This window comes from Staurois parvus, unplaced genomic scaffold (assembly GCF_062004578.1).
Source record: "Staurois parvus isolate SC_StPar_1 unplaced genomic scaffold, SC_StPar_1.0 ptg000436l, whole genome shotgun sequence".
NCBI classification, from domain to species: domain Eukaryota; kingdom Metazoa; phylum Chordata; class Amphibia; order Anura; family Ranidae; genus Staurois; species Staurois parvus.
Genome location: NW_028318232.1, coordinates 6184705 through 6203055, shown reverse-complemented (window position 1 = coordinate 6203055; position 18351 = coordinate 6184705). Strand labels below are relative to the sequence as shown.

At 41.3% G+C, this 18351-nt stretch overlaps 1 protein-coding gene across 1 annotated transcript in view; it reads left to right on the top strand.

The window, feature by feature from the left end:
• The window catches only part of MEI1 (meiotic double-stranded break formation protein 1), a 576193-nt gene that overhangs the window by 510340 nt on the left and 47502 nt on the right, over positions 1–18351 (top strand). The window contains exon 28 of the mRNA XM_089687729.1: positions 5147–5228. Within this exon, the coding sequence (XP_089543855.1) occupies positions 5147–5228 (82 nt within the window). The remainder of the gene's footprint in view (positions 1–5146; positions 5229–18351) is intronic.

Sequence of the window (18351 nt, the reverse complement as noted above, 5' to 3'; positions counted from 1 at the left end):
ATAGGGGGGCCAGGATCTGGGCGCCTCCTTGTTAAGAGTCTGCAAAAGACTTGAGTCTGGGGTGGAGGGTCACCTTCCAGCAGGACAATGACCCTAAACGTACAGCCAAAGCTACAATGGAATGGTTTAGATCAAAGCATATTCACGTGTTAGAATAGCCCAGTCAAAGTCCAGACCTAAATCCAATTGATAATCTGTGGCAAGACTTGAAAATTGCTGTTCACAGACACTCTCCATCCAATCTGACAGACCTTGAGCTATTTTGCAAAGAAGAATGGGCAAACATTTCACTCTCTAGATGTGCAAAGCTGGTAGAGACATACCCCAAAAGACTTGCAGCTGTAATTGCAGCGAAAGGTGGTTCTACAAAGTATAGACTCAGGGGGGCTGAATAGGGGGGCACACCACACTTTTCAGATGTTTATTTGTAAAAAATGTTTAAAACCATTTATCATTTTCCTTCCACTTCACAGTTATGTGCCACTTTGTGTTGGTCTAACACATAAAATTCCAATAAAATACATTTAGGTTTTTGGTTGTAACATGACAAAATGTGGAAAATTTCAAGGGGTATGAATACTTTTTCAAGGCACTGCACTATAATGCAAATAATGCTCCCCATAGTGTATAACTGATTAATACATTTAGTAGAAGCGTTAGGAGACTTCACATGAAATAGTAGTCCTTTAAGTGAACCTAATAGACTGTGTGGAAACGTAACTCAATGAATCCACTCTCACCGCGTGTTATCCACCAAGACAAAGTACTCTGAGGCTTACACATGAGAAGTCACACACAGCTTTTATGTCAAGCAAGATGTTCATCTGCACCGTGGTACATAGGGTAATCATTCACTTCCAAATCGTTCCCTCAATATTCAGCAGCAATACATCAGCATCATACATGTAATGAATGCAAATAACACCTCCCATAGTGTAAATCTGATTACGATATTTATTTAAATCGGCTGAAAACACTTAGAAAGGATGGTTGAAGCTTGAAGCCGTGATGTTACTAAACATGCACGCACATTGCCGAGAACTTTAAGATATGTGACTTTATATACTGCTTTTAATTCACTTTTAAGCTATTCATTTGTAAGTGTTTACCCTATGTACCACAGTATATCAGTTAAAAAAAAGGCTGATCAAAGATGATGCATGCATTACAAACATGAAACATATAACATATTGTAACTGCTGTAGTGATGTGTGTTAAAATGTAACTAAGGACATTTCTTAGGAAGGCAAAATCATTTCTGTAAACAAAATTGCCCTCTAGCGGTAAAACCACCTAAATTTGTGTACAACTTTACACATAGTATATTACCCTGTAGATTTTAAAGAGTAACCACACTTTTGTTGAGGATAACCCATTCCCCTCTGGCAATCTTTGTACATTGTAAGGACTTTAACAAATTTTGTTGCAGATTCCTAACTTTTGTTTTGAATAAATAGCTGTTTATGTCCATAAATGCGCACATCACCCCCATACTCAAAAAGCCCTCCCTGGACCCCACTGACCTCAACAACCTCAGACCAATTTCCCTGCTGCCACTCATGTCCAAGCTCCTTGAGCGCTTGGTCTACGATCGCCTAAGCGCCCACCTAACTGACAACAACCTCCTTGACCCACTACAGTCCTGCTTCCGTCCCCTACACTCCACCGAAACTGCCCTCCTCAAAATCACCAACGATCTACTAACCGCCAAAGCCAAAGGCGACTACTCTGTCCTCCTCCTCCTAGACCTCTCTGCGGCTTTTGACACAGTCGACCACCCCCTCCTCCTTAATAAACTACTCTCCCTTGGCATCAGAGACACCGCTCTCTCTTGGTTCTCGTCCTATCTATCCCAACGCTCCTTCAGCGTTTCCTACAACGGCGCCACCTCCTCTTCCCTCCCCCTCTCTGTTGGGGTCCCCCAGGGCTCTGTCCTTGGACCCCTTCTCTTCTCCATCTACACCTCCTCCCTTGGCAAACTCATACACTCCCACGGCTTCAACTACCACCTCTATGCTGATGATACTCAAATCTACCTATCCACCCCTCACCTCACCCCCACATTCTCCGCCCGCATCACTCACCTCCTAAACGACATCTCTGACTGGATGTCGCTCCATTTCCTCAATTTCAACCTCTCCAAAACCGAGCTTCTCGTCTTTCCCCCTTCCTGTGCCCCCCCCCATCCTTTCCATCACTACCAACAACACCACCATCAATCCCGCCCAGCAAGCCAAGGTCCTTGGCGTCATTCTGGACTCAAACCTTTCCTTCCAACCTCATGTCAAATCACTCACAAATACATGCAGGCTCCACCTTCGCAACATCGCCAAAATACGCTCCTTCCTTACCCCAGACACCACTAAACTACTCGTTCACTCCCTGATTATCTCACGCCTTGACTACTGCAACTCCCTCCTCATCGGCCTACCCCAGTGCAAACTCTCCCCGCTTCAGACCATCCTGAACTCAGCTGCCAGACTCATCCACCTCATCCACCTAAATTCAAACTGCTCACTCTGACCTATAAAGCCATTCACAACACTGCCCCTAACTACCTCACCGACCTGATTCCCAAGTACCACCCTACCCGTACCCTTCGCTCTTCACAGGACCTCCTTCTATCTTGCTCCCTGGTCTCCTCCTCCCACGCACGACTGCAAGACTTCTCCAGGTCCTCCCCCATCCTCTGGAACTCACTACCCCAATCCATCAGACTGTCACCTTCCCTCCTCACCTTCAGGCGCTCCCTGAAAACCCACCTCTTCAGGGAAGCCTACCCCACCCTCACCTAACAGCCGCTGCCCTTCCCTCCTCCTACCACTCCATCCCTCACAGCCATTTCCTCCTGTACCTCTACCCCCTCCCTCCTAGATTGTAAGCTCGAAAGAGTAGGGCCCTCTTACCCCTTGTGTGCTGTTTGATGTTACTGTACTGTTTCATGTATTGTCCCCCCTCTATTGTACAGCGCTGAGCAAACCCTTTGGTGCTATATAAACTCGATAAATAAATAAATAAAAATGTGCACTGTTGCTGTTTGTGCCCAATCAGCTGCTTCACTTGCAGGGTTCTATTGAGAAAAGTGTCAGGTTCTGCATCCCTTTAGACGTGACTTCCCTAAGTATCTCACTAAAAAGTCTATAAGTATGCAGTGGCTGCATGGACACAGTCGCTCGTTCGACAGGCTTGCTGGTTACTGTGGGAAGCCCTGAACTCACACTTTCTGCATTCAGGGCCACTCACCTGCACCCGCACACCTGTCACATTAGGATTAGTGGCTGATTTTGTACAGCCACTGAATTCCCCTGCACTTAGGCTACTTTCAAACTGATCTGCCGCAAAAACACATAGGCATTTTTAATGCACTTTTGCCACGCTTTCGGAGCATTTTTAAAGTACACGACTTAAAAACTGCACCAAAAACACTTCCTAGAGGCATTTTCAGGGGCTTTTCAGGCGTTTTTCATGCATTTTCTATTCATTTCAATGGGAAGAGGCGTTTTTGGAGTGGTTTTTTAACTCAACAAACATTCCCCAAAGATGCTGCAAGCAGGAGTTTTTACACCGCACTGCAAACGCAATGCCTCAGTGTGAAAACATACATAGATATACATTCAAATACACAGGGAAGCATTTTTCTTGAGCTTTTCAGGTGCATTTTTTAATGCAAAAACGTTTCAAAAACTCCTCAGTGTGAAAGTAGTCTAAGTGGGCTGCCTGCATGCTACTCCACGTGGCTCCAGCTGTATAAACAAATGGCCAGTTCACGGTGTACAAGCTTCAGCACGTGTGAATGAAGCCAGAATATATTCATTTCATGGTAACTTTACTATTTCTGCAGTAAAAAGAGGAATAGATATGTCTAATAAACTAATTTACTCTCTAGTAGTACAGACAGATTTTTTTTATCCAAATACATGTTATTGTTCCTCTATATATATATTAATGCCAGTATGTCTGTTAGGTGAAACTGTATCAGTGTAATATATCTAGAGAGGTGGAAATTCCTTTGTCGAAACAGTCAGAATTAAAAAGGTTACAGAGGTACTAGCAGTTTTCCACTCTTTCTACAACTGAAAGAAAGTTTCTGCTGGAGTTGGGCTTTAAAGCAACAAAGCCACTCATACTGTGGCTAAACTATGTTGGTACATTTTTGTTTGACATATGGCCTAGTTTAAACACTTGCCCTCCAGAGGATTTACCCCCGTACTGACCAGTCCATTTTTTGCGATACGGCGCTGCGTTAATTTAACTGACAATTGAAACAGTCATGCAATGCTGTACATAAATTAAATTTGTAATTTTTTTCCCACAAATAGGGCTTTCTTTTAGTGGTATTTGATCACCTCTGCGTTTTTTTACGTTTTAAGCTATAAACAGAAAAAGACCAAAAATTTTGAAAAAAAACACAATATTTTTTACTTTTTTGCTATAAAACATATCCAATAAAATAAATTTAAAAACTAAAATTTCTTCATAAATTTATGCCAAAATTTATTCTGCTACATGTCTAAAAAAAATCCTAATAAGTGTATATTAATTGGTTTATGTGAAAGTTATAGCGTCTACAACTGGCAGGTTATATACTGAAATTTGGATGGGAACTTACTAATGGCCACTGACATTCCCATTGACACTAATACAGTGATATGTGCTAATAAAAAGCACTGACACTGTATTAATGACACTGGACAGGAAGGGGTTAACACCTGGGGCGATCAAAGGGTTAACTGTGTGCTGTGTGTATTTTACATTGTGTGCTGTGTTGTGTTTTACTTGGGAGACATGCTGCTTTGTATCTCTCTGCTGTGCAGAGATACAAAGCAGCATGTCCATGCAGACAGGAGAGAGATCTGTGTTGTTAACAGCCGTCTCAGCCCTGCCGACAATCACCGATGGACATCCACAGCAGCCAATAGCAGCGCAGGTAGGGTGCGCACATGCACACGTGCCCTTTACCCCGAAATGCAAATCACGTATATATACATGATTTTCCACAGCTGTGCCACCCTGTAGCAGTATTTCTGTTATAGGGCGGAGAATAACTGGTGAAAATGTTATTGTGAATTGGTTTTCGCAAATGTAATGTTTGTAACAGCTTTCTTACACTATTTGTATGTGTGTGCTTGTGTTTCTTTAAATACAGAAGGACTCATTTCTTGTGCAGACAGCCATAGACTGCTTGGAAACTCTCATAGATTTTTTATATGATAAAGCAGTTGATCTTGGTAAGGTTAAAGAATAAATGTAATTCCAACATCCATGACAGTGATTAAAATTATATTAAACCCTCAATTTTAGCAGCTGATTAAATCACTTACTGAGTATCCAGCTTCAATATCTTTGAATAAATGCCCATTTCCCTGTTTACGTTGGTTCCATGACTGCTGCCCCAGGTTTCCCCAGTGACTCCTTTCTCTTGCAGTGTATGGAGTCACCTTTGCAGGCAGGGACCAGAACAGTGTCTCCTTACACTGTACACATCAATAGAAACACAATGCCCTATGCCCTAAGATGGTAAGACACTGCCCTACTGCACCTTTCTTCCCCCCCCCCCCTTCTCCAAGCTCACAGACTGGAGAAGACTGCACTGTCCAATTTTAACTCTTTCATGTAAATGCTGAAAGCTCAGGGAAGCAACACTGAGAGAGCAGGAGCCAGCAGCTTTGAAAGTTGTAAACTAGATGTGCTTGGGCAAGAATTTTAAAATTATTCTACTGGCTTTTTTTTTTTTTTAATAACATGTCTATACTTGCCTGCTGTGTGCAGTGGTTTTGCACAGAGCAGCCCGGATCCTCCTCTTCTTGGGTCCCCCGCCGGCGCTTCTGACACCTCCCTCCTGTCGGGTGCCCCCAGAGCAAGCAGCTAGTTATGGGGGCACCTGATGCTCCATGTATCCATTCACACACGGAGCCACAACCCGGCCCCGCACCCTCTCTCTTCTCATTAGCTCACTGGCTATGATTTACAGCAGTGGGAGCCTATGGCTCCTGCTTCTGTCTCAGCCAATGAAGAGAGGGAGTCCCAGGTTAGCCGAGACTCCAGTGCACAACACTGGATCGAGAGGGGGCTTGGGACAGGGGCTAGGGGCAATGCTGCACAGAGAAGGTTTTTTACCTTCATGCATAGAATGATAGAGCCTTTAGAACTACTTTAACAAATAGTTTACAAGGGAATGTTTATTATGTTATGTGTTTTTTTTTTTTTTTTTTTAATAAATATTTATTCATTTTTCAAGTCATATACAAAACATTTCCACATTTCTATTAAAATAGTTATCTAAACAGTAATTTCTCCTTATGTAATTTATTTATTTATATATATAACTTCCTTTTCCATCCCCCCTCCCTTACACCCCCACCTCTATCTCCCTATCCCCTCCCCCCTCCCTCCCACGCTCCACCTTTTTTCTTATCTCGTTGACTCCATATATTGCTGTTGTTCCTAAACCCCATTCTAAACCCACTTCCAGGAGTGTTATCTCTTCATATATTTCGCCTTTGCTTTGTAATCTTCCCATCCTTTCCATTTTTTATTGCAAATCTCCAACTTGTCCTCATACGTATAGTATAATCTTTCTGTCCCGGATATCTGATTTACTCTATCCATCCAATCCTCCTCAGTTGGCACCTCTCTTTTCTTCCAGTACCTGGGGATCAGACTTTTTGCTGCGGTCAGGTAGTGCCATATCCCCGAACTCTTATATGCTTTCATTGAGAGTTCTGAGATATGGAGGAGACATAGTTCTGGATCCAATCCTATATTGATTTTAGTAATTTTCCTTATCAAATAAACTATCCTCCGCCAAAACACCTGTATTTCTGAACACTCCCACCACATATGATACCACGTGCCCACCTCTCGACAACCTCTCCAACACATCTTTGACATTTCCGTATTTATCCTGTGCTCCACATTTGGGGTGATGTGCCATCTGTTTAAACACTTATAGTTTATTTCTACTTCCCTCATACTGATATTTTCGTGAATTAATGTGAACATTTTCCTCTGCTCCTCCTCTTCTATTTTTCTTCCCATATCTCTTTCCCATTTCTCTATGTGCATTAAATTTGTATCAGTGTCAAGTTCCATTAATATTTTGTGTATTTTTGCCATTCCGTGTCTACCATTTCCTCGTGACTCCAATATTCTCTCGAATGGATTCCAATCTTTTCTAGTTCTTATAGGCTTTGGGAGGCTCTCAAAAAAGTACTTCAGTTGGTAGTATCTTAGTCTATCCATTTTATTGAAGACGTCTCCCGTTCTTTCCTCCATATCCTTATATGACCCCATTTCCTCACCTACCATTATGTCTCTCAGTTGTGCCTCCTGTTTTATAATCCATTTCCCTGCTATACTGTCCATGCCCGGGGTGAAATATTTTGTGTTCCTGAGTGGTATTAATTGTGAATTAAAAACCCACCCCTTTTGTCTATGTAGTAAATCCCATTCTTTTAAAACGTTAAGAGTGTACGTGCTAGTGCTCTCCTCTAATTCCCTATATTGTGCAGGTACCCAAATACTTTTACTTAAACTTATTCCACTCAGTGCTTTCTCAATTTTAACCCAACTTTTCTCCGGATTATGGATCCAGTCAAAGATTCTCGCAATAATCCCCGCTCTATAGTATCTCCTAAAGTCTGTTACTCCCAATCCTCCTCTCTCTTTACTTCTAGTCAACGTCTCATAGCCTATTCTAGGTTTTTTATTCCTCCATATACATTTTATTATCATTTTCCTGAGTTCTTTGAAATATGCCTCCGGGAGTTTGATTGGAATCATTTGAAATGTATATAATACTTTGGGGACAATTACCATCTTTATCAGGTTTATGCGCCCTATCCACGATGGATTCCCATTTCCCACCCTCCTTAGTTCCTCCTTGATCTCATTTAATAATGCTATATAATTTGCTTTATATAGGTTCTTAGTTGAGGCTGATAGTTTTATTCCTAAATATTTTAATTCTTTTTCTTTCCAAAGGAAAGGAAATTCCTCTTGTAGTTTTTCTTTTTCACTATTTTTAAGATTTATATTTAAGATTTCAGTCTTTGTCGGGTTAATTTTCAGGTTTGACAGTTCTCCATACTCCTTCAGTGCTTTCATTAAATTTGGAAGTGATGTTCTGGGGTTTCCAACATAAAACATCAGATCATCCGTGTACGCCACAACCTTGTGTCCTATCTTTATTCCTTTTAAATCTATGTTCTTCCTAATCCTAGACAACAAGGGCTCCAGTGACAACACATATAACAATGGAGACAAGGGACATCCCTGTCTTGTGCCATTTGACATCTTAAAATGTTCTGATCTTCCTCCATTTACCATTATGGTGGCGGTAGGCCCTCTATATAACTCTCCAATCCACCCTCTCATTCTGTTTCCCAGACCTAACGCTTCCAGGGTATCCATCATAAAACCCCAACTTACTCTGTCGAATGCTTTCTCAGCATCTATCGACATCAGTATCATTGGGATTTTCCCTTTTTTAGCCTCCTGGATGATCAACAGTGATCTCAAAGCATTATCTCTACCCTCTCTTCCCGGGACAAACCCCACCTGATCTCTGTGTATCCACTCTGGCATCAGTTCTTTTAATCTATTTGCCAGCACTTTTGCAAATATTTTAGTGTCTACATTCAATAGCGCTATTGGGCGATAACTTGCACATTGCGAGGGATCTTTATCTTCCTTCTGTTTCAGTACTATATTGGCCTGTAGAGATTCTCCCTCATCTCCATCCCATTCCCCAAGGTGTTCATATAGATCTTCATCTTAGGTATTAAAAGCTCTATATTTTTATAATATTTAACGATATATCCGTCCGGGCCCGGACTTTTCCCTCCCGCCATGCTTTTTAACGCTATTTCTATTTCCTCTGAAGTTATTTCTTCCTCTAAAGAGTTCAGTTGTATTTCTCTTAATTTTGGCAGGCCTGCGTCCTCTAGGTATAACTTTCTTTTCCCTCTATTTACTGTTTCCGTTTTCTTAAATGTGTCCTGGGGTATAATATTATACAGCCCATTATAGTACTCTTTAAATACTCTGGCAATATCCTTGGTTGAGTGTACAAATTCCCCCTTGAAATTTCTTATTTTCTCAATATAATTTCTATTTTTCTTCTTTCTTAAAGTTCTCATTAAATACTTTCCCGGCCTATCTCCCCATCTGTACCTTTCACATATTATTTTATTAAAGACTCTTCTTTTTTCTTCCTCCATTACATTCTCTAATTCTTCTTTTTTCTTTATTAACAGCTGCATTATCTCCTTAGATCTTTCCCTTTTGTGCACCTGTTCAATATCATGTATTTCATTTAATAATCTATTTATCTTTTCTCTCCTTTCTTTTTTCTTTTTTGCCCCCATTGCAATGAGAAGACCTCTGATGTAAGCTTTGTGTGCTTCCCACACCGTTGCAACCGACACATCCTCTGTCTCATTCTCTTTAAAAAACCATTCAATTTCCCTCTCGATTCTTTGACCAATCTCTTCATCCATGAGAAGTGCCTCATTCATCCGCCACACATATCCCTCTCGCTCCTCTCTACCCCATTTTAACTTCATTGCAACCGGGGCATGGTCCGACAGAGTGCTTTCTCCTATTTTTACTTCCCCCACCCACTCTATCATTTGATGTTCTACTAAGATGTAATCTAGTCTAGAATAAGTCCCATGTATATGCGAAAAGAAAGTATAATCTCTCTCCTTCATATTCCTAATTCTCCAGATGTTCACCAATTGACACTCATGCATCAGTTTCTTTAACCTTCTCATGGACTTGCTTTCCTCTCTCCGTATACCAGAGATAGTGTCCAACCGCTGTTCCATACAGAGGTTAAAGTCTCCCGCTACAATCATACACCCTCTTTTAAAGTCTATCAGTCTCTTCAACACTTCTCTCATGAATGTCTCTGGCTTCTTGTTAGGACTGTATATGTTTGCTATTGTGCATTCAATTCCCTGTAGTTTACCTCTCAGAAATAGAAACCTTCCCTCCAAATCCGTTAATCTCTCCTCAACCTCAAACCTTATATTTTTAGCGAAGCCTATAGCAACTCCTTTTGCTCTTTTTATTGGCGAGTCCGCATAGAACCATGTTGGAAAATATCTGGTCCTCAGTCTAATCTTCGACTCTATCTCTAGGTGTGTTTCTTGCAGGAATACCACTGAAGATTTTCTATGTTGTAGTTCTTTACATAACCTAAATCTTTTTCCTGGACAGCTTAACCCTTTTACATTGTAGGTTATATATTGGATTTCTTCCATCTTACTCTTTTCCTCCTGACTCCTTTTCCCTCCTTACTTTCCTCTTTCTTTTTCCTATAGAGCGTTTTTATCCCACTAGCCGTTTCTCCCCCCTTGTCCCTCCCCCCCTCTCCTGTCCCCTCCCGCCACCAACCCCTTCCTCTCCCCAATCTCCCTCATTCCACCCCCCTCCCCCCCCCTCTTTTAAGGCCACCAATATGCCTACTAATCATTTGTGGGAGATCCCACCTTAGATTTTGATCCCTGGGGTATAGCTCCGCCCATGGACATCTCCCCCTCTACCTATCCTCCCTGGTGGCCCCCGTGATGTATTTTTCTTTTCTTTTCCTCTCTCTCTCCTTCCCCTTACTCCATTAATTCCTATCAATTACTCTAGTCTATTTCCTCCAACAAGGTCTTAGTAAGGGGGTTAAGGCCTCCTGCAGGGAGAGAGTCAGAGGGAGAATAAACAAAAACAAAAAAAAAGTCCAGATCTCTCCCCTTCCTCCTCCCCCCCATTACCTCCCCCCCCTAACAAACTGTCAGTCCTCTTTTCTTATAGTTCTAATTTCTCTTTCTTCTTCCCATCCAGCCATTTCCATTCTTTGTAATTCAAGCCTGTCACAGAAGTTTCTCATATCCTCTGGAAATCTCAAGTACGCCGTAACTCCGTTTTTCCATCCTATTAGGCATTCCGGGATCCCCCATCTATATTGCACATTTTTCTTTCTCATCTGCTCTAGTAAAGGTTTTAAAGATCTCCTCCTCCATAGCGTCTCTGGTGTTAGATCTGCAAATATCCGAATATCCAAATCTCCACATTTAATAACTGTTCTTCCTTTTATCTTTCTCCAAATTTCATCTTTGTCCTTAAGGTTATAAAATTTAACGATTATATCCCTCGGTCTTTCCTTCCCATTAATTTGTTGGAATTTCCCAATTCTGTGCATTTCTTCTATTTTTAATTCTTCCATATAATTTCTCCCCGCCATGGAGTTCAAAATTTTATTTATATCCTGTTGTAATGCTTCTCCTTTTAGGTTCTCTGGGACCCCTTGTATCCTGATATTCCTCCTCCATTCTCTATTTTCTTGAGTCTCTACTTTATAAAGCAATTTCATTTGTGTTTTTCCCATGTCTAATATCTTCTTTTCTAATCTGGAAATGTCCTGGGCCTGATTCTTAACTGTCTCCTCTGTTTCTTCCACTCTCGTCAACAACTGCCCCAGATCCTTCCGGATACCAACCATTTCTTGCTTTATTGTTTTCTCCAAGTCTTTAAACATCTCTGCCATCTCTTTTTTATTTGGTACTTGTAGTTCCTTATCGGACTCCGCTATTCCTGATACTAGGTGACTACTAGTATTCAAGCCCAATGAAAGTCTAGGGCTATTTTCCAGACTGGAGTCTACTTCCCCTTTTACCTTGGGGCCTTTCTGGAGTCACATTTCCTTGGGACGTGTATTTTTTTATTGTGCCAGTTTGGGACCCTTTGAGCCCACTTCCCTTTGTACTTTTATTTTTCATATCTTCTGTAGATTTTTTTACTCCTTTAAATACTCAAAATGAATGCTGAGTGTGTATTTCTATTTCAAATTCAGCTTTATCCAGTCAATTATTCTTTTCACCCATCCTCTTCTGCTTTCCTCTCCTTTATACACCCTGGGGTTCCCCCTTACCCTTCTTCCTCCTCAACCTTATCCTGAGCACAGTATGTTATATGCTACAAATCAATCCACAGCTCGTCTCACTCACCCTCCTCAGAGATCTCTTCTTGTGAGACGGCTGGGGCCCCTCCTAGCAGTCCTTCTTCAGCTCAGCTTATCACATCTCTAGGGGGAATCCTCCGGGTGTCCTCTTCTTGTTGCTGGATGGTATCCCAGTCGGCTTTCCAGGTAGGCGGCTGGTCAGATCCGCGAACCGACCGGCGTTTCCTTCTCCCCACCAAACACCGGCCGGCTTTCTTGCCTCCCAGCAGTCCTTTTCGGCCGATCACTTGATCGCGTGGTCATGCCGCGCCTCTCTGTCTCCCGGCAACCCGGCTCTCCGACACCGCTAAGCACTTTACGTGCCAAGTACTGGCTCTCTCCCCCCTGTCCACCGCTGGCAGGACCTCCTGGACCCCTCACACAGAGGTAAGTCCCGGTTCATCAACCCCCAACATCACAGGGGCTCCTAGGGAGGTCAGGCAGTGGAACTCGTCCGGGAGCTCCTACATTGAGCCCTCCTCAGACGCCATAGTCAGGCTCCTCCCCCGTATGTTATGTGTTAAGCTGAGAAGCACTGAGGGTTTATTACTACCTTTGTTCTACCTTTGCATTAATTACTGACAGCCATTAGTTTTTGTGACCCCTTTTATTTAAAGACAAAAAGCATAAGCCAACAGGCAAATAGAGAAGAGTTCATTCAGGTAATGGAAAATAGGAACAACAAGAGAAAGAGAAGAAAAGAAAATTGGGGGAAAGGGAAGCAGAGCAAAAACTACCTAGTCTTTTGAACTTCACTGTGTGTTTTCCCCTTTTTCAGACTATGTGCACAAATTAAGTACTGTAATTATACTGTAATTCCTGATAAATTAAAAGGGTCTATGAATCTGTGAGGAGTGCAGAGACCTAGAAAATCCTAATGTAGGAATCATTGAACTCTAAATGTAGATCTTGTCCCTGCATAAGGGAATTGGAGAATGTGATAGTATTTTTAGATGGAGTAGCCCATTCTTGTCACAAATATAAGATTCTAAAATGCAAGATAAAACTGCATGTTGAGGTGTTAAATGATCAATAGAATCCACAGAACAGTAATGTCTTTGGCCATCACTGGATTGATAGGCTTTTGTGAGCTACTTCTCTCCCCAAAAAAAGTCAATAGAAAATTAATGATGGTCAAATACACTTAGCAGTGAAATGTAAAGCTCAAAAGCACCTCAAAATGACCTCAATGCAAGTGTACCTGTCAATACACGCCCTGGGAGGAAAGGAGGCCACATTCAAGAAGTGTCTTAAGGTTTTAATTCAAAGGATTGCTTTAGGATAAATGGTTGATAACAGTTTTTAGAGTGACCTAGCATTTCTTCTCTTTATGATGGAATCAGTCACGAACCCTATTAAGTAAAGATGTCCTGTGATAAACCTTGATAATTAGAAGTCCAACCTCACTCCCCTACTCTTTCCATCAACATAGACCTTTTGCAATTCCGTTCATCTGGAGCAACAAATTTCCCAGACTGAACTTTAAATCCATAACCTGGCTGAATTTAAAGTGGTTGGTTAGGATTACTAATCATTAAAATTTATCATAGAACAGCATGAGCACACCACTACAAAGAGAACAAACAGTGGGTCACTCAGCAGACAACTTTATCTCCCATTTATCCTAAAACAATCCTGTAAAAGAAATCAATGTTAAAACATTGATCTGTCTAAAGTCCAAACTATGACAAGGGGATATGGGACCAAGAAAAAAAGGCTATGAAAACAAACTAATACTGCCACTACATCCAAGAGTTGGAAAGCTGCAATATAATAAATGTTTGTTTTTAGGTTTAATACCACTTTAAGATTCCCCTAAAGATTCCCAATAGTTTTGAATATTGGGATAAAGTTTAAAGAAGAATTACAGGTATGGATATTTTATACATAGTTACAGCTTGGACCAATGTAACTATGCATACATATCTGTGAGATCCTTCTGGAAGCTGGAAATCACTGTAGTAGGCTACTTCAGTATCTCCACTTGCTTCTGGGCCCCATGCAGAACAGGTGCCCTGCTGCAATCTGAACCCCCTGCATTTCCACCTCATCCAATCAGAGAATGCTTTTCATTCATACAGTAAATGCAAAGCATTCTCTGATTGGCACCCAACTTCCTGAATTCAGAATGCAGCGTGGCAGCAGTGGAGACCATAATTGAAATTCTTTTTTAAAGTAGAACCATGGCCAGACTATAAACATTTACATACTTACATATTATTAACTAGCAGCAAATAAGCTTTAAAAAGCCTACACTAACCTTTGTAACTACAGCCACTGTACCAACGTATCTTCAAATTCGGAATCAAAGCAGTGAAGTCAAGGAAGGGCTGATTCGCACAAAGCGCGGGGACCTGCATGTTTCTGCATGGGATCAATGCAGGTCACTGCTAGGCCACATAGAAAACTATTGTTTTCTTTGTGTCCCATTTATACTGCAACACAGCAGGGAGGTATGTTGCAATGAGCTGTGGTACAGTGCTGACATGTAGCATTCTACTGCTGTGGAAGGTACCGCATGTCACAGACATGAAAATTCACTTTGCGACATAAAGTTAGAAAGTAAATGCAGTGCAGTGAACAGATGGCAATTTAGCATGCAGTGTTGTGAGAAGCAGCCCATAGGGTGCATTCATCTGGGCAATTAGCACATACTGTGAATTCCAGTGGCAAGAATCTGTGGATTCCTTTAGCTGGAATGACAGGTGTGTATGAAGAGCTGCGGATGCTCAGACCATATAAAGCAATGACAGGCTGATGGCAACTGCAACTAACTGTAAGGCTTCATGAATACTGGTTTATTGTAAATGCTGCTTCTCCAAACAGGAGATAATCAGCATTGAATACCCACCTAAGCTGCAGTTTTTCAAACCAGTTTAAGTGAGTTTAGCAGCATTTGGTGTTTGGCAGATTATTTAATTGGTCAGAATTTTAATTTATTCTGGGCACTGAAATGAATAAAGGCGGAAGTGCTAAACGTGCCTAGGTTTATGTGCGTTTCTGCGCATTTGGCGTTTTAAATGCCAGTAAACTCTTGTACTGAATGTGGTTTTTGTGCTTTCAGAGAAATCCAGTAAACTCAGCTGAATGTAAACTCTTCTAAATGACTGTGTACATGAACACATAGGGTAACATAGAGGAGAGTTCAGGAGCTTCTGGAAAAAATGCCCAACTGCTGCTAAATGTCAGATTACAGAGGCCTTACTGTTTGGAGCTGTTCATACTGCCATACTGCAATTACTGTTACTGTTAGAGACAGATGATTGTGGGTGGAGTAAGTCTTTCTGCCTTTAGTAAATAAACATCCAAGCATGCAGTGGTAAGGGCTGGGTAACAGCAGACAAAGTCCATTATACAAGCAAGGGTAAGGGCAGGGGGCAATCAGTAACATATCTGTACGCCCCTTGAGGGTTAGGGACTGATGTGAATGTACTATATGTACAGCGCTGCATAAATTGACAGCGCTATATAAGTACCTGTAATAATAATATCTGTTATCCAGGCAAGGACCAGGGTAGACAGCGAATATTTTATTATCCAAGCAAGCTACGGGGCAGGTGGTGTTCAGTAGGTCAGTTGGCTTAGGCAAGCCATAGATTATTCAGTTTTCTTTCCTGCAGCCACGGGTTGCAGGAAAGAAAATCACTCAATTACCCTATCAACACAGGCAGTGTTGATGGGGGGAATCTCTACCTTCCTGGCCAGCACAACACAATGATTACTGCTAGTGACTATAGCCGCTGGCAGTAATCGCATGTAAAAAATCCAACAGACTGGTTGTACTCAAGTCAATCGGTGGATCGACTAGGGTACAACAAGCCTGCCCATAGATGGATTGAATCTCGGCCAGTCCCTGCTGAACCGGACAAGATTTGATCCATCTATGGCCGGCTTAACAGTAGAATAATCTGTGTCTAGACAAGGGTCAGACAAGGGGTCAAGCAACAGTAGCATTACAAAACAAAGCATAAGTACAGGAGCCAGGAAACCCTGGGCTTGTGACATTTCAATAAAGCGCCACCAGCAAATGTAGAGAGGAGGCTAGGCAGATGGAGCTGATGGAGGATGCCACCCAAGAGGAGTGCCACCACCAGCCAATGAGAAAGAAAGCATTACCAGCACTATCAAAATGCTCCAGCCGGCAAAGCGATAGTAGCTAAACAGTGGCTGCAGGAAATAGAGAGGAGGAGAGGTGGCTGTAGCAAGTCTGGTGCTGATGCTTCTGACATGCTTGTTGCATGTGCCACTAAACACCAGCTTACTGAAGATAAATCACCCTTTAAAGTCTTCTTTTACTTCCTGCTCTGTCTCGGAAATTCGGTACATAGGACATGAAAACCTTTAGAAGGAAGTACTTCACCTGCTGACCTCATTAACACACACCATAAATACAGAGCCAGTGATTGATTGTTTTGCACCTTCATCTTGCACAGATCATTCATTTGGCAGGAGCTGAGCGATCACATAAGAGCCCATGTGGAGCAGAGCTTTAGTATTGAAAAAGGAGAAGTGTATCACTGGAAGTCTGTAAAGCTCACCATACACATACAATCTGATTGTACAATCTAATTTAGACCTACCATCAACTATGTAGTGCAAGAACCTGCCTGATTGGGTAAAGTGTTATTGGTTAGATAGGTGTGTCCCCTTATTATATAGTTTTGGTAAATCTAAAGGAGATTGTATAATCAGATTGTATAGTGTATGGCTACCTTTATACATTTAAAATAAACTAGTCGCTCTTTTGGTGCCATTAATTGTTAATGGCATCCCAAACACAGACACAAACACACATTTTGGCATGTGAAAAAATGAGTGACAAACACAGCAAAACGTGCAGTAAAAAATGTGCAAACAGTAACATGCCAAAATGACGCATGAGATACTTTGGAACATGTAGGGCAGCCTGTTTAAATCAGTGGGCTGCCTTATGTGTGTTGCAGGAAAAAGTAGCTAAAAAACGTGCACTCCCACTATGCTAGATGTGAATTGGGCCTGAAAGTGAAATTGGTGTGTTTAAAGAACAAGAACAATGAGGCTCCATTCACATCTGTGCTTTTCTGAACGCACGGCAAATTGCACAGAAAACATGCACTTTTCAGTGCAAGTAAATGTTAATGGGTAGCAGGCCAGCATCTGCCATGTGACAAAAATACTGCAAGCGCACCAAAAAGTGCAATAAAAAACACGCCATGCTGTGCTCTAATAAAGGTTCTGGAGCTTCTTTGGGGCGTCTGTCGCGAGTAGGGCGGCCTATTCAATTGAATGTGCTGCCCTATGCGTGACGAGTGGAAATTCTCCAAACCGCCCCCAAAAAAATTTGTACAAGAATGTGAGTTCTCTGTGTGTGGAGATGTGAACGGAGCCTGACAGCTGAGTGTCTCTGTGCACTGCATCCTCCTAATTCAGTCACAGAGGCACCAGCTAAGCCAGCACCAACAATTTGCCCTCTTTGAAGCTTAGTAAGCTCTGACATGATTCCGTATTACTAGCAGCGCACGCAGTGAATGACGAAAGTCATGCTTTCCACCTGTTAGCTAGGTGTCTCATCACATAGCGGAAGCAAAAGAATGTTACATCACTTCCACCTTCAGCGCAAAACATGTCGTCACTCCAACCCCTTTACATGACAGAGGAAAATAGAGTTATAGATTATTTATACATCATGTATATACACTGCACTAGCAACTAATGAACAATTTGTGATTTTACAGAAGTCTAGTAACAGAAATGTAACAGAAGTAACAAAGTTAGCAACCACTATAGGACCTGAGCCTTAGGGTGCAGCTCTAACCCTAATTCAAGAGTGGATGGTTCTTTTCCTGTCATCTACAAATATATGTTGCGCTCCTAAATACTTCTCAATAAATAATAATTAAATTATTACCATTAAATTAATTCAAATTATGATACAAATAACTAATAAAAGTGTATACATACCAAAGAATATTTAAATAGATAATTTCAACTAATTAATCTCCTCCAAATAAATATCAAAATAATTCCACATGAAATACTCCTCTAAAAAAATATTTTACCAAGTGCTCATAAATCATCTATTAGTGACATGATGTACTTACTAATACCCTCAATTTCATTTATATTCATAATACCCTCATTTAATATAATAAAGATAATAAACCAACTAATAACCCTCAACTAAAATGCATTTAAATGATCCCCCATAAATAAAAATAACCAAATGCTCATAAATAATTAGTAGTGATTAGTATGAATCCAAATATCATCAAAATAATAGTCCCATTGAATAAACAATTGTTTATATATAGTGACTTGGTGCTTGTTGTTCTTCAATTTGTGACTTTTGTGAATCCTTCAAATAGTGAAGATGTGCG